Genomic DNA, 27,563 nt, shown 5'->3' on the forward strand with positions numbered 1-27,563 from the left:
TGCCGAGTGTCTGACTCTGTTATACTTCTAATATAACTTGCAGAGTACCCATTGCTCCTCAGAACACTTTCCAGGTGTTGCATTTCGTGTCTCAGGTGCTGCGGCTCTCATATCTGTCTTGCTCATGTTGTTAGCATATTAATCATGCCTATATTCTGGCTTGTGTGATGGTTTTATAGTTTGTGCAGTTATTTGTCCATGTGCGTCAGTTTTCGATACACAGTGTGTCCCAGGTTTTCACCATCCCTTGTGACCAACACATCTACAGGGGTAGTTTTTTGTCTTTTTATACTTCCATGGTAAATTTTATGTCGGCATGGAGGCTGTTGAAGTTTCTTAGGAAGTCTTCAAGCTGTACCTCACCATGGCTCCAAACAACAAAGGTACCATTGACATATCTGCACCACACCTTAGGCTTATGAATGCCGAGTCCAGTGCATGTGCTTCAAAATGTTCCATGAAGAAGTTGGCTATCCCTGGTGACACCTTGCAGCTGTTTGTAGAAGTTGCTGTTCCATGTGAAATAGCTTGTGGTGAGACAGGCATGGAAGAGCTTTGTGATGTCTCGTGGGAAAATGGAACTGATGTGCTCCATAGTGTCACTGAGTGGCACTTCAGTAAACAAACAACAACACAGCTGACCAGGATGTTGTTTGAGGCAAGTTTTAGTTTCTTCAGCTTCTCAAATGTCCTAAGTCCTTTACGAATGTGTAAGTCTTCCTTGCATGCGGCTGGAGCGGAGAGGCCAAGTGTTTTGCCAGTTTATTTGTTGGTGAGCCAGGAACGCTAACACTTGGTCTTAGTGGAACATTACTCTTATGGAACTTAGGTATTCCCTACAGCCAAGGTGGTAGGGCTTATGTGTTGCACAGGTTCCTCTGTACGTCTGCCAACTGAGGAGACATGATGCAAAGATTATTTACAAATTAACAAAGAAGGCCAAAGAGGGTCTCTGATTGGCAAAGGAGAAAATGGACCCACTTGTAATGTTGGGAATACACCATGTATCATGCACATGTGGAAAAGTTTGTGTTGGAATGACTAAACAATCAATCAACACCAGGATCACAGAATACATGGAAGTTCTGGCTGTAGAGAAGAGCTATCATACCTGCTTGTTCAGAGAAGCTACAGAAATACACAAACATGAGAAAAGCTTCAACAATAAAGAAGAAAGCCTCAAGGTAAACGGCTCCTGGCTTCTTGTGCTACAGCGAACAACTGTTGCAGGTAGCAAGAGGAGAACCACGTTGGAAATAACTGCGGAGAAGCCAGGTACATATAATCTGTGGCTGTGAGCTCTGCTCCAGTCCATCACTAGCCATGGAAGGTGAAACTTTGACAGTGCCAGCCACTCGTGGTGACGAAACATCAGAAAAATCATCATATGAACATCGGCCAAAGAACCTGAGACAGAAGTCAACACACAGTTTGTCAACAACTTGCCAAGAAAACAATTTTTTGTATTATGGCACCACAGGGAGAAGATTTGCAGACTGTAGTGATGTCTTGATCAACGATGGAAGAAGAATGCGTGACTGATGTCCTCTTGCCTTTCTGTTGCGGTGCCGGGATGAAGGTGCTGCACCGTAGTTCTTTAAATGTAAGCTTGTTTGCCACCACCCAAGCACTTCATATCTGTGACAGAAATGAACGCATTTTTCTTCACGAGTGAATTCATGCAACACAGAGATACTTGGCAAGAACAGATGAGGAACTTTTGGATATTTTCTAACAACTAAGTGGCGGAATGCTTCGAGACACCTGGGAAAAGATCAACAGTTGTTGTTGTTGTTGTTGTTGTGGTCTTCAGTCCTGAGACTGGTTTGATGCAGCCCTCCATGCTACTCTATCCTGTGCAAGCTTTTTCATCTCCCAGTACCTACTGCAACCTACATCCTTCTGAATCTGCTTAGTGTATTCATCTCTTGGTCTCCCTCTACGATTTTTACCCTCCACGCTGCACTCCAATACTAAATTGGTGATCCCTTGATGCCTCAGAACATGTCCTACCAACCGATCCCTTCTTCTGGTCAAATTGTGCCACAAACTTCTCTTCTCCCCAATCCTATTCAATACTTCCTCATTAGTTATGTGATCTACCCATCTAATCTTCAGCATTCTTCTGTAGCACCACATTTCAAAAGCTTCTATTCTCTTCTTGTCCAAACTATTTATCGTCCATGTTTCACTTCCATACATGGCTACACTCCATACAAATACTTTCAGAAACGACTTCCTGACACTTAAATCAATACTGGATGTTAACAAATTTCTCTTCTTCAGAAACGCTTTCCTTGCCATTGCCAGCCTACATTTTATATCCTCTCTACTTCGACCATCATCAGTTATTTTGCTCCCCAAATAGCAAAACTCCTTTACTACTTTAAGTGCCTCATTTCCTAATCTAATTCCCTCAGCATCACCCGTCTTAATTAGACTACATTTCATTATCCTTGTTTTGCTTTTGTTGATGTTCATCTTATATCTTCCTTTCAAGACACTGTCCATTCCATTCAACTGCTCTTCCAAGTCCTTTGCTGTCTCTGACAGAATTACAATGTCATCGGCGAACCTCAAAGTTTTTATTTCTTCTCCATGAATTTTAATACCTACTCCGAATTTTTCTTTTGTTTCCTTTACTGCTTGCTCAATATACAGATTGAACAACATCGGGGAGAGGCTACAACCCTGTCTTACTCCCTTCCCAACCACTGCTTCCCTTTCATGTCCCTCGACTCTTATAACTGCCATCTGGTTTCTGTACAAATTGCAAATAGCCTTTCGCTCCCTGTATTTTACCCCTGCCACCTTTAGAATTTGAAAGAGAGTATTCCAGTCAACATTGTCAAAAGCTTTCTCTAAGTCTACAAATGCTAGAAACGTAGGTTTGCCTTTCCTTAATCTTTCTTCTAAGATAAGTCGTAAGGTCAGTATTGCCTCACGTGTTCTACGGAATCCAAACTGATCTTCCCCGAGGTTGGCTTCTACTAGTTTTTCCATTCGTCTGTAAAGAATTCGTGTTAGTATTTTGCAGCTGTGACTTATTAAACTGATAGTTCGGTAATTTTCACATCTGTCAACACCTGCTTTCTTTGGGATTGGAATTATTATATTCTTCTTGAAGTCTGAGGGTATTTCACCTGTTTCATACATCTTGCTCACCAGATGGTAGAGTTTTGTCAGGACTGGCTCTCCCACGGCCGTCAGTAGTTCCAATGGAATATTGTCTACTCCGGGGGCCTTGTTTCGACTCAGGTCTTTCAGTGCTCTGTCAAACTCTTCACGCAGTATCATATCTCCCATTTCATCTTCATCTACATCCTCTTCCATTTCCATAATATTGTCCTCAAGTACATCGCCCTTGTATAGACCCTCTATATACTCCTTCCACCTTTCTGCTTTCCCTTCTTTGCTTAGAACTGGGTTTCCATCTGAGCTCTTGATATTCATACAAGTCGTTCTCTTATCTCCAAAGGTCTCTTTAATTTTCCTGTAGGCGGTATCTATCTTACCTCTAGTGAGATAGGCCTCTACATCCTTACATTTGTCCTCTAGCCATCCCTGCTTAGCCATTTTGCACTTCCTGTCGATCTCATTTTTGAGACGTTTGTATTCCTTTTTGCCTGTTTCACTTACTGCATTTTTATATTTTCTCCTTTCATCAATTAAATTCAGTATTTCTTCTGTTACCCAAGGATTTCTACTAGCCCTCGTCTTTTTACCTACTTGATCCTCTGCTGCCTTCACTACTTCATCCCTCAAAGCTACCCATTCTTCTTCTACTGTATTTATTTCCCCCATTCCTGTCAATTGCTCCCTTATGCTCTCCCTGAATCTCTGTACAACCTCTGGTTCTTTTAGTTTATCCAGGTCCCATATCCTTAAATTCCCACCTTTTTGCAGTTTCTTCAGTTTTAATCTACAGGTCATAACCAATAGATTGTGGTCAGAGTCCACATCTGCCCCTGGAAATGTCTTACAATTTAAAACCTGGTTCCTAAATCTCTGTCTTACCATTATATAATCTATCTGATACCTTTTAGTATCTCCAGGGTTCTTCCATGTATACAACCTTCTTTCATGATTCTTAAACCAAGTGTTAGTTATGATTATGTTGTGCTCTGTGCAAAATTCTACCAGGCGGCTTCCTCTTTCATTTCTGTCCCCCAATCCATATTCACCTACTATGTTTCCTTCTCTCCCTTTTCCTACACTCGAATTCCAGTCACCCATGACTATTAAATTTACGTCTCCCTTCACAATCTGTATAATTTCTTTTATTTCATCATACATTTCTTCAATTTCTTCGTCATCTGCAGAGCTAGTTGGCATATAAACTTGTACTACCGTAGTAGGTGTGGGCTTCGTATCTATCTTGGCCACAATCAACAGTATCACTCACAAAAGCATGCAGGATGGATTTGAGCACTGCACTGAGTGACAGAAGAAAAAGTTCGCAAGAGTCCGGATGCAGACTGTAACGGAAATTCCCGATGTGTCATGCACAGTGGTCAACCTCATAGACTGACTATTGACTGAACAGGAAAAGTCTGTCATTCAAAAAGGAGGGAATTTAGTTATCATCCCCAGAACTATACCTATGGAGTACATCATTCCTAATACTGAAGTGGTCATTTGGAGCCTTCCTTGTGGAAAAACTGAAGAAATATGCACTGAAACAGCGGGATACTGTGCAGAGCAAAATCACAAGCTTGCAACCTGAAGAAAGAAGAAGTACAAGCTATTACGAATCTTAATGTCGACAAGAGTACATTAGTACAGTCCACTGATAAAGGAAATGAGACTGTCATAATGAGATTATGATCAGAAAATCATGGACCTATTAGATTCAATGACATACCAAAACCTAAGTGCTGATCCAATGCAGTGTACCACATGGAATATGAATCAGCTAGGCAAGGCATCTTTTCTGCAGGTGAACATACAGAGGAACCTGCACAACACACAAGCCCTACCACCTTGGCTGTATGGATGACCTAAGATCCACAAGAATAATGTTCCACTAAGACCAAGTGTTAGCACTCCTGGCTCACCGACACACAAACTGACAGAACACTAAGCTCTCTGCTCCAGCTGCATAAAGGACATTCATAAAGGACTCAGGACATTTTGTTGGGAAACTGAAGAAACTGAAACTTGCACCAAATGACATCCTGCTCAGCTCTGATGATGTTTCTTTGTTTACTGAAGTGCCACTCAATTACATTCTGGAGCACATCGGTTCCATTTTACCCGTAAGACATCACAAAGCTCTTTCATGCCTGTCTCACCACGAGCTATTTTACATGGAGTGGCAACTTCCACGAACAGCTGGAAGGCGTCACCATAGGTAGTCCTCTTAGTCCAGTGGTGGGCAACTTTTTTTATGGAACATTCTGAAGCACAGGCACTTTACTTGGCACCTCATAAGCCTAAGATGTGATACACGATACATCGATGGCACTTTCATTGTGTGGAGTCATGGTGAGGAACAGCTCGGAGACTTCTTAAGACACTTGAACAGCCTCCATGGCAACATAAAATTCACAATGGAAGTAGAAAAGAACAAAAACCTACCCTTTCTAGATGTGCTGGTCACAAGGGATGGTGAAAACCCGGGACACACCAAGTATCAAAAACTGACAAATATTGACCAATACCTGCACAAACTATCAAACCACCACCTGATCCAGAGAAGAGGCACGCAAAGTAACACTTGAGAAAAAGGAATGTCAGGTACGGCATTTTTGCCATACATTCTCAGAGTGATGGACAGAATCGGCCATATATTGCGCAAACACGGAATAAAGACTATTTACAAACCGACAAAGAAGATCAGAGAGTGTCTTAGATCTGCAAATGAGAAAAGGGACCCCACTTGCAATGTCGGGAATATACCGCATACCATGCACAAGCAGAAAAGTTATGTTTTAATGACTGGATAATCAATCAATGCTGCCAGGATCAAAGAATACAAACAACACTGCAAGTTGGGGCAGGTGGAGAAATCAGCTGTCGCAGAGCACAAACTGTGCGAGACCACCCACATAGTAAAGTTTACTGACATGGGAGTTCTGGCTGTAGAAAAGTGTTATCACACCTGCTTGTTCAGAGAAGCTATAGAAATAAATATGAGAACAGTTTCAACAAGAAAAAGAAAGCCTCAAGGTAAATGGATCCTGGCTTGCCATGTTGCAGTGAATGACCATGACCGTTGCAGGTAGCAAGAGGAGAACCACACTGGAAATGACCGCAGAGAAGCCTTTGGACATTGGCATGCCAGGTATATATAGTCTGCAGTGGAATGTGAAACTCTGACAATGCCAGCCACTTTTGCTGGTGAAACGTCACAAAAATCATCAGACGAACGTCGACCGAACAACCCGAGAAAGAAGCCAACAGGCAATTTGTCAGTTTTTATGTTATCTATTATCTGTATACATCTTCATAGTTGAGGTTGCTAATGCATGCCTATGCAGTCTAGCTACACACTGATGTAAGCCAGTTCTAATCCCAATGGTGAAAAATTTTCACTTCCAGTATCTGGACAGCAAGGGGTTGAGAGGTGGTTACATAAAGTTCCCAATCAACAGTATTTGTGCAAGGTCATGGATTAAATTCCAAACTTCTCCACAGTGCCTCATGAAATGTGAGTATGTGACACTGATAGTGAATCACCCATCAGATGAGGTCATTTAGCTCGGCGGCCATCTTTGAGATATTTGAGAGGAACAGGATATGTGCCGGCACTTGATTTCACCCTCTCCCTTACCTTAATCCAAAACAATATAAACCCAACACTACACTATACAAGCTCTTATCAGTCACACATTCAACACAGAGACACACGACACTTCGCTTCACAACAGGTCACAAGAAGGCAACGGTAAAACACTATGACCTTGTCTAGTATGGTGATGTACAATTCCCACATCTGCTCCCTATACTCAGTCCCCGAGTATGAGGCTAGTCTGACTGATTATCTGTGCATTATTCATGGATCTAGTCTGACTGATTATCTGTTATTATTCAAACTATTTATTTTATTATGTTTGCAAAGAAGTCCATCTATAAATTAATATCTACTACTGAAAAATCCCAGTATATCAGCTGTTAACTGCTATATATGAGGTCTGTTCAAAAATATGCTACATTTTTATAAACAACACTTTTATTTTACTTGCTAATGTTTACTGCTTCAAGGTACCGCAATCCTCTAATCACAGTTGTCATTAGTATTACTGGTGGTGTCTAAACAGCACCTTTTCTGCACTCATATTAACTCTGGAAACAACAAAGTCACAAGTAGTAGAGTGATTAGAGGACAGTCATCTGATTTCTGTTACAAAATTTGCAAACTATGAAATCTAAGTGGTGGAGGCATGTTGTCACTGTCAAGGAACAAGGAGCTGTTATGCAACAACTGTAGTCTTCTTTTTCACATTTTCTCACACAACCTTTTCAAAATGTTTGCACGGTAATGATGGTCAACTGACTGACTTTGAGATAGAGCTTCATAAGGCACAATTCCATTGCATTCTAGTCTGACATGTAGTTGCAATACGGGCACAACAGTTTGCTGATGTAGCTACAAAGATCTGAAGATGATCCAGGAAGATCGAAATTAGTCATATCATACAAAAATGTGCAAATGGGACTGAAAAATCATGATATTTTGAAACTGTTCTAAATATCACTACAGTTGCCAATTTCTCTCATGATGAATACATCAGCTTCAGTAAATTCTGTTGAGTGAGGAAAGATAATCCACACTATCATGATCAACACATACAAGACAACTTTACTTTTTCAGTAAAGCATATATTTAAATATATCTGCAGAAACTATATTAGGGCCACAATACACAACTGGATGCAGAATAAATCCTTCAAAATGTTACTAACCTTCATTAAAATATATTGTTGCACAAGGCTCAACATTAAATGAACATTTAAATTTTAATTTTATTCTGGTTAGCTGTTATTTTTCATTGGACATATACCACACAGGTTCCAAAATTATAATGAAAGTAAATGCTAACCTATCCTGTTTTCCTGCAACACAGAATTAATGGCCAGTTAAAGGTGAAAAAGTTACTTCAATGAAATAGGGCAATACCAAAAATGTCATTAAAGTATTACTGATAATAGTCATTACAGAATGACAAAGACGAAGTAAGAAGTTACTCATCACTCACTGAAAATGGCTTATCAAAGCAATGCTATGAACCAAATGACAGGAAGGAAGGAAGATTAGGATTTAACACGCTGTCAACATTGATGTCATTATATATAGAGCATAAGCTCTAAATGCTGCAAGGCTGGAGAAGGGAATCGGCCAAGCCCTTTCAAAGGAACCACTCCAGCATTTGCCCTGAGAGATTTAGGGAAATTGTGGAAAACCAAAATACGGATGACCACATGTGGATCTCAACCATTGTCATCCTTAATGCAAGTCCAATGTGCTAACCAGTGTCACATTGTTCCCTGAAAGACCACAAATCTCTAGCTTTTCAATATGACCGTTTCTCTCTCAAGGGCAAAAGCCATAAACAAAAAAAGACCGCAAACAGCACAGAGACAGCAAGACAAAGTTTGTAGTGATTATGAAGTCCCACTATGGAAGTGATAGACAGGGTTAAGCCTCTCAGTACAGATGCCCACTGGAATTTGCTCATGATGAAGAATCTACATATTCAAATGTAACGAAACCTCTGTTTTTTCACTTATCCCCAATTCTACAATTGATCGAAGTGCAGGACTCAGTAAATAAGTACTCTAATATCATTCTCTTCCTTTTTTCATTCTGTAATTTGTTATTTTGCTGCATATCCTTGCAAAGTGAAATGAATAAAAACACAACACATTCAACAGTGATCAAAACATAAATGAATATCCCCCTCCCCTTATCATTTTAAAGTTTGTCATGAAACTCTTGTTACCTCTTGACGATTATCTTCGCCCCTTCACTGCAAATATCAAAATAATGTTTATGAATAGCTTTTACTCATTCTCATGGCAATATTTCTAACTTGCTCAGTTCTGTTCCTCATATATTGCCAGTTCCACCGAATGTCACACAGCTAATTTTCTTATGCAAAGGAACAACTGTAACACTGTAACTAGCTACTAAGATATAGTGTGCTGTTAATTCACTATTCTGCTCATAACATGCTTTTTTGCAACATGAGTTAACATGCTGAAACTATTAAGACAAATTTTCCTGAAACTAACAAACAAAACATGCATAGGGAGAGAGATATAATCCAGCTTGTGCAGTTAAATTGCCATTAAAAAGCAGATAACAAGAAGCAGTGCTGATATACACTAATACGGACACAGTTTCCACGAGATCTCACAAACAGACACTAATTCGGCAGCCATATGCACAGTCAAGCAGTGACATGATTTCTGAACGTCGAATCAACTTTTCCGAGTTCCATCGAGGCCTAGTCTCTCTGTCGTCAATTACGCTAACCTGTGACGGTCCCACCTGAAAGTGACCACGCTGACTGCACTATCAGGTTGACGATGACGATTGCCTAATGCCAATGTTTGATTCTGCAGCTGTACCCCATCTGGTGCATGATGGTTGCTGTTATCGCCAGCTATAAGGTTGGTGCTGCTTTGCACAGTATCTTTGAATTTCAAAAGCTGTGTCTCCACTTCATCATAGATATGGGCATCCACAATGAAGGTATCTGCCATCTCATCTGTCAATAACTGACACGAGTAGCCGATGTTTATTGCAGTCTCTGTAAATGAAAAATAAATCAATCAGATGTATACACTTAACTCTTAATCATAACAGAGAGAACTACACAGTTCATTTGCTCAACCAACTTTGTGCATGTCAAAAATGAAGAAACATTAAAAATGAAGTTATTAAAATGAATAAATGTCGCCCATTCAGTGACAGAATTTCTAAAAGAACAATAATCTCATTACAATATGTACAATGCTTTATGACATGATCTGCTTACGAGAAAGGGTGGGAGGAAGGAAGGCAGAAAGAACAGGGTGTAATTTCCCATGCACGACGAGATTATCAGAGATGGAATGTAAGCTCAGAATGGAGAAGAGAATCAAATGTGCCCTTTCAAACAGACCATCACAGCATTTGTCTTAAGCGATTTAGGGAAATTATGTAAGACCTAGATCAGGATCACCAGACAGGGTTTGAACTATCGCCCTCCAGAATACAAGATGCCACCTTTGCCAGTAGGCAGGAGGGAGAGAGGGAGTTTAATGTATCATAACATGAAGGCTGCTAGTGAAAGAACACCCTCTTAGTTGGTTAAAGGTGATGTCTTGTTGTAGGAACAACCCAGCATTTATCTGAAGTGATTTATATAAATAACAGAGAACTTTGCTCAGGAACTTTGCTTTATCCAAATACTGGTCCAGCGATTTAAGTACAACATCTTACTCTGTTTCTACTTCAGGTGATATTGTACAATGTCTGTTCAAAAGATAAATGACTTTTTAATAACATTTGACATACAACATTTTAATTCTTGTTTCCATCAAAGTACTCCTCGTAATTCCCTCCTCTATCCATGCACATACAGTCATGGAAGGTTCTTTGGATCCTTCCGTGCATATGACTTCTGATAAATGTCATCACTAGTGGTAAAACAGTGATCTTTCAGCACAGATTTCTATTTTGGAGCAAGAGAAAGTCACATGGAATGAGGTGCAATGAGCAAGGTGGCTCAGAAAGGAAAGGCATCTATCTTTTTTATACAGAACACAAGAAATGATTAAGTTCAATCAGCAGACAGAAAAAGAATCAAGAGTAGTCTTGTTGCAACTGCAGTCTCTTTTATCCAATTTTCTCACATCATGTTTTGAAAGTGAACCGACTAAGAAACAAGTCTCTTCTTTAAGTTCTCTAAGAGTTTAATGACATTGCACTGGATCATGAATTTTTATGAATGTGAATGTTACCAGATGAAGTCTAGGGCCTTCTTGATCAAGGGTCACCTTCAACTGATTGACAACTACTTTTTAATTGGGTGAATCCTTCATTTTAAATGGGTGAATCATTCACAACACTATGCTCAATCCAGGGCATTACCTCCTAAAGCTTCTTAGAAAACATCAAAAGTTGTCACAAATGTTGCACCAAGTTTCTGTATGTTCATCTTTATACAAATGGTTGTAGGACCTCGGCTGATCAGTACAGACTATCAAATCAAAACACCTTGATGATTGTAGGAATGCTGGCCTCTATTTTGACTCGGCCAGAGCTGGCCATCTTCCTGCACATTGGGAATGGGGCCTGAAGATGTCATAATATATTGCCAAAATTGGTTGCTCAATAAACTAACAATCTGGAAATTTAGACAGCTGAAAGGTGTTTTGATTTGACTTTCTGCAATGTTGCACCAGTTCCCATGAAAATTTCACATGTAAATCAGACACTGCTAAAACCTCTAAGAACACTGTACCACATATCACTCAAATAAAAATTTTGTGTGTACTAAATGTGGTATCAGCTACGTAAAACACTGCTGTTGCTTTGCGAGCCGAGATGGATAGTGTTGTCATTTGCTTTGCTGTTTCATGCTGTGCAAAAAATGTTCAATTACCTTTTCAATTGACTTTGCAAATAATGTGTGTCACTGCCAACAACTGATCCACAGCTTTGAAGAGGAAATGACATTCATTCCAATTATGAGTAGCAACTCATCTCAGGGTGGTGTGATTTACACATAACTGTTAAATTTGTACTGGAAGATCCATGATGGACACATATGTATCCCAGTGATGACTAATATTACTCACTTTGAAGACTGACGAGACAGTGAGCAGAAATGGCTTGTTGTCCAAACCAAGATTCATTATCAGTCAGACAGCAAAACTCATTCTAAACTTAATAATAAAACTTCTTAAAATGCTAAATTGACCTACCCAATTTATGTGATAATCTAAACATTTAAAATTAACTGCACGAGTCAGACATCCAGTAATTTCAATAAAATCTCTTCCTAAACAACCAAACGTTAAAAAAAACACTCATTCTTAGGTCAGATTAAAATGTTATCCGACAACGGCCCTGTTTTCAGAAAGTGTACTGTAAATAAATGTATCTTCTAATAGCATTGTAAAATGGGGCTATGGCACATGTGTAAGCAAATCAAAAGAATTTAATATAATCTTAACTACAACTTGACAAAAACCATTGACACATCTGTTGAGTACCAACTGTGGCTTGTTCTTGCTCACTACGTCATCCTTCTTTCCAATGACACAACTTCTAAGCTAGCAGTGTTGTAATGACATACAGTGGATTGCATATTCTCATTCCACATTCAGTATATAGGACTTCTTTCCACTGAACATGTGAATGAGAATACTACTTATTACAAGGCCACAAGTTTTTAATGTCTTGTTGGGGATGATACCAACTTCAAATGAAGTTTTTTTTTTTTAATTTTGTTTTTGAAAGTTGTTACGATATTCCTTATTTTGAATGAGAAGCTGTGAAACATTTCAGTTCACTATTTTCTCTGTATTGCTTCTTCAGTACACTATACTCTACAGGATACTTTCTCTTCTGAACTTCTTGGCCAATTTTCTAACCTATTTTTTAAAAAGTAGTAATTAAAAATATCTGCTTCACATGAACTTCTAGTCTCTCTAACAGAAATAGTTCCATCTACGACTGTTTCTTTCCCTGCTTCTCTCTTAACAACATTCCATAATTATTTGATTTTGTCACATTTGTCGCTTACCGACATATTTTTTACAACTTTTCCTAAAACACTACAGTTCAACAAGTACAGCAGACTGTGCCTGCACAATGTATGCGACATTATGTGCTATATGGTCAGACTTAATGTTAAGCCGATGCAAAAGGAAGGGATAGTTTACTGTAAATTTTTGGATTTATTAAGTGCTTTCTTTGATGAAGAATCTGTGTAGGCATCTTATTATTTGAGTGTATTTTGCTTGAGATGTTAATTTAGGTGTTATAATGTGCATTTATTTGAACTGTATCTGGTGCATAGTAATTTTGGGAATTTGTTTCTTCTCTGACGATGTGGGGTCATGGGTGGTTGTTGTTTTTTTTCTTTTTTTTCTGTGTCAGATAAATGCAGGGTAACTAAGTATAGCTCCAAATATTTTCTGATTGTAGATTTAGAAGAAAGATTAGGAGTGGGTGTAGCTCACAGTCAACACATGGTGTGGCATTAGAAAAGTTATGGTGGCCAAAACTGTCACACAAGCATGTGAGATGGAGTTGATTCTAGGGGGACCAGTGTGGAAGGAAGCCAATGGGACATCCTCGCAATAAGACCACATTTCCAGAAGACAGTACCTCACTGGGTATTAACTGAGTTGCTGTCATTATCACTTGATACTGATATGAGGAGGGGTCTTCAAAGCTACAAACAGTGGGATCCTGCTGGATGGGTCAAAGTGCAATATGCTGGGGTTGACCTTTTGGCTTCTAGCAACAACAACTGGGGCTATGGCTCTGAACCTGACATATCCACTTCTGCAAGCATCCATCAATTCCCTCGAAATACTGCCATCTAGGAACCAGACATGCCTGAACAATCCATTGGATTCCAAAATACTCTGTTCTCTCACAAGCTTACAGCCACATACAAGTGGTGCATCTGTAAGTGTTCAGACATACTCAGCAGTACCACAACAGGTACCAGCACAGGAATCTCATCTCTGGGTACCATCTCGATTCTGTACTTCACTTGCGTAACCTATGTCTATCGACGGTGAAGAACCATCTGCTCTTCCAAACTTCCAGCCCATTACACACAGACCCAGTAAGCAACCCGTAAGATCTGAACAGTGTACCACTTCCTATACAACTTGTGACAGAATGAGCAAGGAAGAAAAGAAAGCCAATATGGAAATTGTAAATAAGAGTGTAAAACAGTGCAAACAGTACTATGTCATTTTAAGCAATTCACACGTATAGCAGCAGCCAGTAATTTCGGGGACCAAATCTTCCTTCCTGGCTTCACTACCCGTGGCGAAGCGGGCAAGCTAGCTACCTGAGTGCCTCAGTGCTGTCCTGGTCCCCTAAGTGATTGAAGGTGGGCCTCTGTTGCATAAAGTTGGGCAGTGCCTCTCTGAATACTCCCCACTCAGACCCCAGCAGTACCTTTTCTTCAACTGTTGCCAATGTCGAGAAATATTCCACATTAGCCATCAGTCCACTGTGGGCCAGCTCTGTCTATGTCTAGCCGCATTGCCCACTAACTGCTGGTCTGTGAGCACCTGCTAGATCTGATGATTTCAGGACTCGAGCCAGCGCCACCACCAAAATGGGACCACTTCCAGAGTGACTTTGTCCACTCTCTGGACATCTCCACGAGAACCTGGGTACCAGGCCTGTACACCAGTGTGCCACAAGCCTGAATGAGTGCCAGAGCTGCTGGCTGCCTAGAGCATGTGTCTGCTGCCTGCTGACATCAGTCTCATGTCTGCAACGTCACCAGCTGCTGCTACTTTGCTGAAGCAGCTCTCTTGCCCAGCATCCACATGCTACTGCAGCCAAACGTGCTGCTGTACATCACGGTACGCTAGCAGCTGCCACCTGGGTGTCTCGTACACAGCACTGAGTCACCACTATCAGTGACTGTACAAGCGTCTTATTGAATAAATGATGATACTATTAACTGAACCCTTCTGATTCTGTGACCACTGGGGAGCTGGTAATATGCAACCCATAAACCTGCACATGCCAACCAGAGATGACCATCTTGGCATAAATGGTGCCCACCCCTTGACCCCATTGTAATATGCAAATAATTTATAAGCACTTAGTTTCAAGATTCTCTTTCCCAGTGGTTATATGAGGCTCAGGCAGATAAATAACCAATTTCTTGCCAATTACTAAGATTTTCAAAATGAACTAAAATCTCAGGTCACTTACTTTATTTTTAACACTCCCACTTTTTTTTTATGACATTTAACCTAAAACAGTTCCGTCACCTGATCCCTGCCATCAGAGGGATTTGTCTTTATGTGCTGGTGTACCTCTTATCCTTTTTTCTAACAGATCTGCTAACATGTCTTTAGACCAAATGTCTGAATGTGGCACTTATGCACACGCAGAATGCTTATTGTATCTAATTCTGTGAAAGTCTAGTAGATACCAATGCAGTTGCTTTGGATCCTGTGGGTTGTTGAATTTGACTTCATTCATGCTCACTGAAGTGTGTCATCCTCAAATGGCCAACCCATGTAATTGCCTGTTGCAGGATCATAGTATGTAAATATAAGTGGGGAGGGGTGGGCGGGAGAGGGAAGATTCTAAAGAATATGTCCCTAGTGTGAAAGGCACTGTTTGGGACAGCTTTTCATTAGTGACTTTTTATGATGGAAATCATGTTGATTATGTGTGCAGTTGTTTTGTCCTAGCATAGGACAAAGGGGGGAAAGTGAGGATTACAGGACAGTCTGCAATTTCGACGACATTCGAAGAAATTTCAGAAAGACAAACTTCCAGTGATGGCAGGTTGACTGCTCGGATCAGTGCCAAGCACACTTACAGGGTAATATTGAGAGGCACAGATTTTGGAACTCTGTAGGGTACGTGCATGTGACTCTAGGGACTCAGTGTCTGAATAAACTTATTTATTTCCTTCAGAGAAACTGCTACATTGCAAGCTAATTCTAAGCACTAGAAAAGCAAATGAAGAGAATGGCTGCACAACAGATGTCAGTATTGAGTCCCTGGGGCTGAGAGCTAACAGAAGTAGCAATCACTAGTTGCACTGTGAAGTATTAACTTTGAGATCATCATTCCAAGTGAGAAAACATACTTCTCGGAGTTTACCAGAAGCTGGTGACAAGTGACACACCGTGGGCACCTAACAATCTGAGTGAGAACTCCCTCGAATACGAAAATCCAGGGTTTTTCAAAGGATTGCGGCTGTGCCCTGTTTCTCTCTCTGCGGTGGTGGTAGTTTTGGGGAAGGAGACCAGACAGCGAGGTCATCGGTCTCATCGGATTAGGGAAGGACGGGGAAGGAAATCGGCCGTGCCCTTTGAGAGGAACCATCCCAGCATTTGCCTGGAGCAATTTAGGGAAATCACGGAAAACGTAAATCAGGATGGCCGGACGCGGGATTGAACTGTTGGCTTCCCGAATGAGAGTCCAGTGTCTAACCACTGCGCCACCTCGCTCGGTTCTCTCTCTGTAGTCAGCAGCAAACCCAGCAGTATTTTACAGGCATCAGCCAATATGATGTGCAACTCTTCACCTTCAGTGTTATCCTGGTTGACCACATTCAGATGGCTTCCCTTCCCCTACTCTGTAGTCAGAGATGTTCCTGGCTTTTACACTAAAACTCCAAATTTGGAAGCACCATAACCTGGCTGGAAGCTTAATGTCACTGCTTTTCCTGCTGTGGCTAGCAACAACAGTCTCTGACATCACTTCATCCAACCCTGAGGTCTCTCGTGAGTTGGGACCACTGTTTGCACAGTTCTACTCATTACTGTTTGCTTCTGGTAACCTAAGCTAACACTTCTGCTAGCTCTCTGCATTGTGACTTCCTACCTTGGAGTCTCCTTGCTGGCTTTCAGCAGCCTTAACAATCCACAAGTCAAAAAGCAGTCAATACATGACACTGTGACATGTGCTCTGCTTCTATCTCATTCAGCTCCACTACAATGGATTTGAAGGAAGAGGTCTGCAGAAATTAAGTTCAAATTTGCTAATGAAATATTCAGCTATCTGCTCTTGCTTGTGATAATTTGCCAGGGAATTCTACCACCCACCGCCATCCAAATCTACTGCTGTTTTGTATATTGTAGAATAGTTGGTGAAGTACTCAATTACAAACTTCTGTCAGGTGATTGAGTGCAATACTATTAGGAATATGTCTGTAGTAAGTGGAAGAAAAAATTAAAAAATATTACAGTTTAATTTTCTGCCAATAGAGGAGGCAAGAGAGAAAGAGCAGAAGCTCGGTTTAGACAAGCATAAAGAAAGCCATTTCCTGCGTCCTTTCCAGAAGGATCAATCCCACTGTTTCCCTTGAGTGACTTGGAGAAACCCTGGAAAACCTAACTCAGAATGGTTATAAAGCAGTTTGAACCTTCTCCTTCCAAATACAAATCCATTGCCTTAACCAATGTGTCATCTATCTCATCAACACATTTGTAAAATCCAGTTCTGTTACAATTACAATAATATAAAATCTGCAACTGATATATTACCTTGTTTATCACCTGTCAACACCCAAATCTTTATACCAGCCAGTCCCAAATTGGCAATAGTTTGTGGAACTCCATCTTGAAGTTTGTCTTCAATAGCTGTCGCTCCTGTAGACATCAAAACCAGAAATTGTTGTATTACCAAATTGGGGATTACTTCCACATCTGAATTGCCATCAAAGTTTTACAGACAGAGGCATTAAAAATATCTAACAAGGGACCCTCCCCATCGCACCACCCTCAGATTTAGTTATAAGTTGGCACAGTGGATAGGCCTTGAAAAACGGAACACAGATCAATCGAGAAAACAAGAAGAAGTTGTGTGGAACTATGAAAAAAATAAGCAAAATATACAAACTGAGTAGTCCATGCGCAAGACAGGCAACATCAAGGGAAATGCGAGTTCAGGAGTGCCGTGGTCCCGTGGTTAGCGTGAGCAGCTGTGGATCGAGAGGTCCTCGGTTCAAGTCTTCCCTCGAGCGAAAAGTTTAATTTTTTATTTTCAGACAATTATTATCTGTCCGTCCGTAATGTTTTCATCACTTTTTTGGGAGTGATTATGACATCCACAAGAAAACCTAAATCGAGCAAGGTAGAAGAATCTTTTTACCCATTCGCCAAGTGTACAAGTTAGGTGGGTCGACAACATATTCCTATCATGTGATGCACATGCCATCACCAGTGTCCTATAGAATATATCAGACGTGGTTTCCTGTGGAGGAATCGGTTGACCTATGACCTTACGATCAAATGTTTTTGGTTCCCATTGGAGAGGCATGTCCTTTCGTCTACTAATTGCACGGTTTTGCGGTGCGGTCGCAAAACACAGACACTAAACTTATTACAGTGAACAGACACATCAATAAACGCATGGACAGATCATAACTCTGCGAAAATAAAGTAAACAAAATTTTCACTCTAAGGAAGACTTGAACCAAGGACCTCTCGTTCCGCAGCTGCTCACACTAACCACGAGACCACGGTGCCCGTGAGCTTAAACTGTCCTTGATGTTGCTTATCTTGCACATGGACTACTCAGTTTGTATATTTTGCTTATTTTTTTCATAGTTCCACACAACTTCTTCCTGTTTTCTCGATTGATCTGTGTTCCGTTTTTCAAGGCCTATCCACTGTGCCCACTTATGACTAAATCTGAGGAGGGTGCGATTGGGAGGTTCCCTTGTAAGCAAAAAAATAAAAAACAGGAAGGGAATCTCACCTGCAGAAGACTGAAGGGTGGCACCTAGACACACCTGATAATTTAACCCCCCCCCCCCCCCCTCTCTCTCTCTCTCGAGCAATATAGGTAACACAGCTACACAGACTAAACCAGACCAGTACCCTTCCTAAATTTGTTATATGTCTATTAATTGAATGTAAGTGGTTCCCTTTCCTCATTTTTGTTTCTTATTTCTGTCAAAGAGTTTGCATTATCATTAGATACATACGCTATCTTTCAAATACAAAACAGCTCCGAGACCAATATTTACCTAATAAAGTCATGTCTTTCTCAATTTCTTCATAAATTGCATCTAATTTTTCATCCCGATTATCCATAGACACAGCTGCTTCCTGGTGACGTTGTTTCCAATTGTTGAAAAACACCTCATCCAGGTCACGAATAGCAAGGCACAAAGTACGCAGGCCCTCTCCTGCAAATTTCTGAAAGTGGTATGCTACATTATTACAAGGTTTTCACTTTAAAATGAAATGTTACAGTGGCTAATGTATATAACATCCACAGAAAGTGAATTAATTAATTAAATAGTCAATCCAATTCTTCAGATACTACATTCACCATAGTCCAATGCTGAACACTTCATACTGACACTAATACCAACCCACTTTTTTTATGCTCACTGCAGTTCTCATGTAGATATAGCATGCAAAAATAATTTATATGAAATTTCACTGAACCTCTTTTATACAAAGCCCCATTAATTGAAGCATGTAGTTACATTGCAGAAATCCCTTACGAACAAAAATAATATTACAACAGGCATCTGATGAGCATAAAGAGCCTTCAGCATTGGAGATAAGTAACATTATTGACTTGGTACACATATGTACCGTGTATTTGTAAAAATTTCCATGGGGTCTTGCCGCTGTAGGTGTTGATTTTAGCATTTGACTATGCCTATTTAGGGAAGCTGTTTTATATTTGTTCTGAAGAAGGCATGGTTACCCACACTGAAACCTAGGTAAACACCAGGTAGTTTGTGCAATCGAGGTGGATTTTTCATAATTATTTAATGAGCAGCAACATTATCCTACACAGAATAATGAGCCACAATTGATAATTATATGATGTCAGAAACCACATATTAAATGACGTAACACAGACCAGTTTCGTCCCGTCAGTAACTGGCCAGTCTGATTTATCTCGTTTTGGAATATTACCATCATATGGACATGATGGAATGTGCTACAGCCTCACAAGTGCATGCAGGAAGTCACATATATGTACCATTATAAATGAGGGAATCTCTGTTTTGATTCAGTGTCACAACTTAATTAATGGAAGTGTCATGCCAGTCATAAGAATATGAACGACAGCAGCACTATTTTTCCCAACTCAGAAAAATACTTCACAGCCAATTGTGCATAACAGTAAACTGTCTCAGAATTGCATACTGTTTATATCAATCTTCCTCATTCATAACGACAATTACTACTGGACTGAAATCTCAGTGTGATAGAGACAGAAAAAATGTTCTTTTTGCCAAGAAGCACACGCAGCACAAACAGTAAAAGGGGTGATACAAACATGAGATATCAAAACCAATGCATCATAACCACTGCAAATTTGCATTTGACAGGCAGTAATAACTGTACAAAGTCATCCAAAATAAACAATTTATCACTCCTAACAACTGTGTTTATCTTATTATTAATCATGTCTTGTAACATGACAACCTCCTAACAATTACTGAACGACTTTTTGTCTGACACAATTTCTTCATCCTTCTTGCAGGCCTGAAGTGTGTGCCATTCGTTTCACATCTCTTATCATTTCTTGCTACTTGATGGTGTTATTGGAAGTATCTAAATGTTCATGTGATTGTGTTACAAAACATACAAAAATTGGTGACAATCTGTCTTATCAAATGCTACATGTCTATGAAATAATTCCATTTCTGTACAGAAGGCAATAAACTTCTATATATTTTCCTAACTTGTATAGGCACCAAAAAACAAAAATTTAAAATTTTTCATTTTTTCTGTAATGAGTATATTTCTGTAACAACATAAACCAAAAACTTTAAACATAAAAAGTGAAATATGAATTAAGAGTGCACTAAAACAACTTTATTGTTGCTATGAGTGTGAAAACAAATAGGAGTTACAATCATCATCTCATTTAAAAACCTTTGTCTAAATAACAACCAAACCTATGGGAAATGATTCAATGCATTGGAAACTGGTTAACAGAGAGTAGTATAGCAACAACTTACGTTTAAATGTTCTTGCGTTTTTGTTTTTATATCGATGTCACCATCTTTTAATCGCTCATAGATCACATTGTCAGCTCCTTTGCAGTACAACCTTAATTGTCCATTTTTTCTAAGTATTACCGACATCCGTTTACGAACATTATTAAAATCCAGAATGCACAGGAGCTCATAGATTTCACTCTTACCATTCACCTAGAAAATTAAACAAGATTTATCTGCTACAGTTACTCCAGTTAATCAAACAATGGAAAATCCAGTTACTCAGAGAAAAATATTCTAGTTTTTTCACTAGAGTAATTCACTACACGACACTGACAATAACACATACTTTAAAATTAAAGAAAATAAGTTGGAGGAATAGCATTCTGGGTACCAGAATGTCTAAACAACAAGAATTTTCACATTAAAATAAATGCCCAGAGAAGCCCTCAGGAACTGTGTATATCGTTTAAGTTAGAAGAAATCTTCCTCGTGTGTTGAAATATACCGAAGTCAGATCTCTGTTCAAGAAAGTGTATTCCGTTTGTGTATGAAGCTGCAATGGGATAGCCTCCTCTAGCATTACTTTTCCTCAACAGTAATTGTTGATACAAGTATTACTTTTCGAATTTTGGAGAGGTCAGTATTATCTCAGTTACTTTTCTGTAAACTTTCATATAATTTTAGAGAAAGTATGTTATATTTCAAACTAAAATTAATGAAAAGGAATTACTTTATAAAATATTTTAGTTTCGATGTTATAATCGATAAGTACTAGTTCTGAATGTACAGTTAAAATTATTTTTTTCAGAAACATTTGAAATTGCAAATTACTCATACACTCAAAATTTCTGTTATTAATTACACAATCCTGTACTGTTCACTATGTTTATTTCTGGATTCGTTCATGAAATAATAATCGAAATTAATAATGTAACAGAAACTAGTAGAAATCCATTTGTTAAGAAAAATTGTAAACCCTTTGGAACATCATTATTTCTGCAGAATGTGAGAGTCTTACGCATGCCTCTGATGTGATCAGGCGTATTTTTGTGCAAACAGTGTAATTTCGGCTTCGTTAATGTGAAAAATCAAAAGACTGTATGATGTACTAAAATATATTTATATAAAAACAAAAACTCTGCAACAACATTCCTGAAATTTATTTTGTTCAATCCAACTGTGGGGACCTAATGTGCCGATTTGACTTTTTCAGCTTCAAGAATCAGACCCCTAGACAAGAAGAACTGGAGCCAACTCAACATGACAAGCTGAGTAAACTAGAAAGTTTACTGTAATCTTCACTCAACTCAGATCTTCATATGAGACTTTGCTTATTGCTCAATGTGGACAATACATGGAAGTAGCACGGAGGGGGGAGATTACGAAGTGGAGGAAAATTGACAACTTAAATGCCTCTGGATGTTCTGTATTAACTTTTTAAGTAGGCTTTCTCAGGATAGTATGCATCTATCTTCGAGTGTCTCCTAGTTTAGATTTTTCTACATTTCCAGGTCTCTCTTCACGGGGCCGACATACTTGGGACCATTCATGCTGCCCTTCTTTGAGTATGATCAATATTCTCTGTTGGTCCTATTTGTATTGGTCCCACATATTTGAGCAGTATTCTAGGATGGGTCACATGAGTGTTTAGTAGCACTCCATAGACTTATTGCATTTCTCAGATCCTACGAATGAACCTGCTTTACTTATGGAGCAGCCAACGTGATCATTCAACTTCATATTCCCACAAATTGTTACACCTAAGCTTTTGTATAACTTGCCTGAGTCCAACTGTGATTTGCGAATATTCAAGTTATAGGATACTATGTTTCTGCGTTTTGTGAAGTTCACAATTTTACATTTGTGGAGAATTAGACCAAACTGTCAATATTTTCCCTTTGAAATTCAAGCAAGAGCTTTTTTCAATGACTCAAAGATAACATGTTGCATCCTCTCTACTGAGAAGATACTCAATTGAGCAGCAAATTTCATTTGATATCCCTCACATGATCATAGTTTTATTAGTAAGTGTTGGTGTGGTACTCAGTCAAACGCTTTTTTAAAGTCAAGGAATACTGCATCTATATAATCGCCTTTCTGCATTGTTTCAGGTTGATACGGGAGGAGGGCATGTGTTGGGTTTCCCCATGAGTGTTGTTTTTGGAATCTATGCTGGTTGGCCTGGAGGTGGCAGTCATTTCATGTGCCAATAGTTTTTTCGATCACTTCTGCAAATTCTTGTAGAGACTGGTGTGACCTGTGCTTTCTTCCAATTACTGGGTACAGTCTGTCTGACAGTGGGATCTGTGATATATTTTCATCTCACTGCTATAGTTCAAACAGAATAACAACTTTATATCAAAGAACGATATACATAAAAGATGAATATCTAACACTATTTTTGCTATATCTGCTAGGTAAACATTCAAATAAAAACATTCCACAATGATATGATCCTGACATGATCCACAAAGCGTTCAAAAGCACATATTCTGAAAAAGGTCAGTTTTATTAATTACAGAACATTAGTGTGTGACTATAGTCGAATTTCCTGAAAATTCTTCATACTGTGTTGGAACAATGAAAAAAATACTGTTTGTCTTAATAGGGACAGTTTCTTCCTATAATGATTTGCCTACATCCTTCTGAATCTGCTTAGTGTATTCATCTCTTGGTCTCCCTCTACGATTTTAACCCTCCACGCTGCCCTCCAATGCTAAATTTGTGATCCCTTGATGCCTCACAACATGCCCTACCAACCAGTCCCTTCTTCTTGTCAAGTTGTGCCACAAACTCTTCTCCTCAATTCTATTCAAAACCTCCTCATTAGTTATGTGATCTACCCATCTAATCTTCAGTACTCTTCTGTAGCACCACATTTCGAAAGCTTCTATTCTCTTCTTGTCCAAACTGGTACTGCAATGGTATGTTTATGTGCGGTAGGGCAGGCTGCAAGGTCAATTCACAAAAATCTGGTATCTGTCCACCACTTCTCTTGCTGAATATGGCCATGGACTTAGGTAGAGCAGAAATCTGTTATTTGACTCATCAAAGCAACAAGCTACTGGATAACTGAGGGAAGTAGCACATGTTTCTACCAATAATTTCTGGATCCCAGTAATTGGACACCCTAGTTCCAAAGGCCCATGTGCAAATTTGTGGGATCTCTGGTAACAGGGGCGGGGAAGGGGGGGGGGGGATGTTTGAGCTTCACCTTAAGCTACGTATATAAACAGTCTCTGGACAGGATGTTCTTATCACGAGAGATTTGCCTTCGCATTTTTAAGTCAAGCTGGTCACAGAGACTGCACTCCCGATTCATGAAGGACAGCCAATTGGCACCCTTACAAAAACCAATGACACAATGTACAATAGCACGTCTACTACCAGTTATTTCAGTGTCACTCTCACAAGTTACACAGGAAACTACTGCATGTAAATAAAATTGCATCATAACTGAGTTCCAAAAATAAAATATTTGATAATTTAATCAAACAGGAGGTACTCACACAGGAAGCTTCCCCACACAATTGCTGTTGTTGTGGTCTTCAGTCCTGAGACTGGTTTGATGCAGCTCCCCATCCTACTCTATCCTGTGCAAGTTGCTTGATCTCCCAGTAACTACTGCAACCTACATCCTTCTGAATCTGCTTAGTGTATTCATCTCTTGGTCTCCCTCTACGATTTTAACCCTCCACGCTGCCCTCCAATACTAAATTTGTGATCCCTTTAGGCCTCAGAACATGTCCTACCAACTGATCCCTTCTTCTAGTCAAGTTGTGCCACAAACTTCTCTTCTCCCCAATCCTATTCAATACCTCCTCATTAGTTATGTGATCTACACATCTAGTCTTCAGCATTCTTCTGTAGCACCACATTTCAAAAGCTTCTATTCTCTTCTTGTCTAAACTATTTATTGCCCATGTTTCACTTTCATACATGGCTACACTCCATACAAATACTTTCAGAAACGACTTTCCGACACTTAAATCAATAATCGATGTTAACAAAATTCTCTTCTTCAGAAACGCTTTCCTTGCCATTGCCAGACTACATTTTATATCCTCTCTACTTCGACCATCATCAATTATTTTGCTCCCCAAAAAGCAAAACTCCTTTACTACTTTCAGTGTCTCATTACCTAATCTAATTCCCTCAGCATCACCCGACTTAATTCAACTACATTCCATTATCCCTGTTTTGCTTTTGTTGTTGATCATCTTATATCCTCCTCCCAAGACACTGTCCATTCCGTTCAACTGCTCTTCCAGGTCCTTTGCTGTCTATGACAGAATTACAATGTCATCGGTGAACCTTAAAGTTTTTATTTCTTCTCCACGGATTTTAATACATACTCCGAATTTTTCTTTTGTTTCCTTCACTGCTTGCTCAATGTACAGATTGAACAACATCAGGGAGAGGCTACAACCCTGTCTCACTTCCTTCCCAACCAGTGCTTCCCTTTTGTGTGCCTTGACTCTTATAACTGTCAACTGGTTTCTGTACAAATTGTAAAAATCCTCTCGCTTCCTGTATTTTACCCCTGCCACCTTCAGAATTTGAAAGAGAGTATTCCAGTCAACATTGTCAAAAGTTTTCTCTAAGTCTACAAATGCTAGAAATGTAGGTTTGCCTTTCCTTAATCTAGCTTCTAAGGTAAGTCGTAGGGTCAGTATTGACGCACATGTTCCAATATTTCTATGGAATCCAAACTGATCTTCCCCAAGGTTGGCTTCTACTAGTTTTTCCATTCGTCTGCAAAGAATTCGCGTAAGTATTTTGCAGCCGTGACTTATTAAACTGATAGGTCGGTAATTTTCACATCTGTCGACACCTGCTTTCTTTGGGATTGGAATTATTATATTCTTCTTGAAGTCTGAGGGTATTTCGCCTGTTTCATATATCTTGCCCACCAGACGGTAGAGTTTTGTCAGGACTGGCTCTCCCAAGGCCGTCAGTAGTTCTAATGGAATGTTGTCTACTCCTGGGTTTCAACTCAGGTCTTTCAGTGCTCTATCAAACTCTTCAAGCAGTATCATTTCTCCAATTTCATCTTCATCTGCATCCTCTTACATTTCCATAATACTGTCCTCAAGTACATCACACTTGCACAAACCCTCTGTATACTCCTCCCTCCTTTCTGCTTACCCTTCTTTGCTTAGAACTGGGTTTCCAACTGAGCTCTTGATATTCATACAAGTGGTTCCTTTTTCTTCAAAGGTCTCTTTAATTTTCCTGTAGGCAGTATCTATCTTACCCCTAGTGATATATGCCTCTACATCCTTACATTTGTCCTCTAGCCATGTGTGCATAGCCATTTTGCACTTCCTGTCGATCTCATTTTTGAGACGTTTGTGTTCCTTTTTGCCTACTTCATTTACTGATTTTTTATATTTTCTCCTTTCATCAAATAGATTCAATATCTCTTCTGTTACCCAAGGATTTCTAGTAGCCCTCATCTTTTTACCTACTTTATCCTCTGCTGCCTTCACTTTTTCATCCCTCAAAGCTAACCATTCTTCTTCTACTGTATTTCTTTCCCCCATTCGTGTCAGTTGTTCCCTCATGCTCTCCCTGAAACTCTGTACAACCTCTGGTCTAGTCAGTTTATCCATGTCCCATCTCCTTAAATTCCCACCCAACCCCCCCTTTTTTTTCTTATTCTGACACACCTCTGGTACTACATAGTACACACAGCCAGGTTTACAGCTGCTGTGAAAGTTTGCATATTTGCTTTAAAATCTTCCTTTTATAGTAGGTAATCTCTAATTGAACAGGGGACATACTCTCACAAAATTTGGTGAAAGAGAATGGTAGCCTCCAGCTGTATCTACACACCGTGTAAATGATATGGTGAAGGGTCCAGAGGAAAATTTTTTGTCTATTGATAATTTTATGATTTACATATAAAAACAAAGATGAGGTGACTTACCAAACGAAAGCGCTGGCAGGTCGATAGACACACAAACAAACACAAACATACACACAAAATTCAAGCTTTCGCAACAAACTGTTGCCTCATCAGGAAAGAGGGAAGGAGAGGGGAAGACGAAAGGAAGTGGGTTTTAAGGGAGAGGGTAAGGAGTCATTCCAATCCCGGGAGCGGAAAGACTCACCTTAGGGGGAAAAAAGGACAGGTATACACTCGCACACACGCACACATCCATCCACACACACAGACACACATGTCTGCTTGTGTCTGTGTGTGTGGATGGATGTGTGCGTGTGTGCGAGTGTATACCTGTCCTTTTTTCCCCCTAAGGTGAGTCTTTCCGCTCCCGGGATTGGAATGACTCCTTACCCTCTCCCTTAAAACCCACTTCCTTTCGTCTTCCCCTCTCCTTCCCTCTTTCCTGATGAGGCAACAGTTTGTTGCGAAAGCTTGAATTTTGTGTGTATGTTTGTGTGTCTATTGACCTGCCAGCGCTTTCGTTCGGTAAGTCACCTCATCTTTGTTTTTATATATAATTTTTCCCACGTGGAATGTTTCCTTCTATTATAATGTTTTTATGATTTACAGATCTTCCTACAGTTTCAAAACTGCAACTTCTCAATTATAACTATTATTTCCAAGAGTGGAGGAATGGCAAGAAATGTTTTTACATTTTCTACTGAAAAAAACAGTATTTGCCCATTTTAGCCATGTCTGTAGTAACCTTACTGTAATGCTTGTTTTTTTTTTTAAATAACGTCATTCTCCACATTAATGGTTATGTGAGGTCCCTGTGCCTTATATTTGATGAAAGGCTGAAACAGGCATCACAGCTGTCAAACCTTAAGGTAAGAATACTACTAGAAACTCCGACATTTTAATGGTCTTCAGCAGTTAGATCAGAAATGCAGACAGTCCAGCCAACAAAAGTTTATGTCTCATCCAAAAATGATTGTGGGGCATCATTTAAGGTTGATTTACTTTGGTGAT

At 39.6% G+C, this 27,563-nt stretch overlaps 1 protein-coding gene across 2 annotated transcripts in view; it reads right to left on the minus strand.

The window, feature by feature from the left end:
* Window positions 1-27,563, minus strand: part of LOC124804712 (phospholipid-transporting ATPase ID) — a 538,289-nt gene that overhangs the window by 83,876 nt on the left and 426,850 nt on the right. Inside the window, exons 12-15 of one of the 2 annotated variants that reach the window (XM_047264976.1) lie at window positions 20,660-20,851; window positions 18,695-18,866; window positions 17,208-17,312; window positions 9,496-9,757 (exon numbers count right to left, since the gene is read on the minus strand). In XM_047264976.1, coding sequence (XP_047120932.1) covers window positions 9,496-9,757; window positions 17,208-17,312; window positions 18,695-18,866; window positions 20,660-20,851 — 731 coding nt within the window. Of the gene's footprint in view, window positions 1-9,480; window positions 9,758-17,207; window positions 17,313-18,694; window positions 18,867-20,659; window positions 20,852-27,563 lie in introns of both variants that reach the window. The other variant, XM_047264975.1, reaches the window with a different exon arrangement.

The sequence above is a fragment of the Schistocerca piceifrons genome, chromosome 7, assembly GCF_021461385.2.
Source record: "Schistocerca piceifrons isolate TAMUIC-IGC-003096 chromosome 7, iqSchPice1.1, whole genome shotgun sequence".
Taxonomy (NCBI): Eukaryota; Metazoa; Arthropoda; class Insecta; order Orthoptera; family Acrididae; genus Schistocerca; species Schistocerca piceifrons.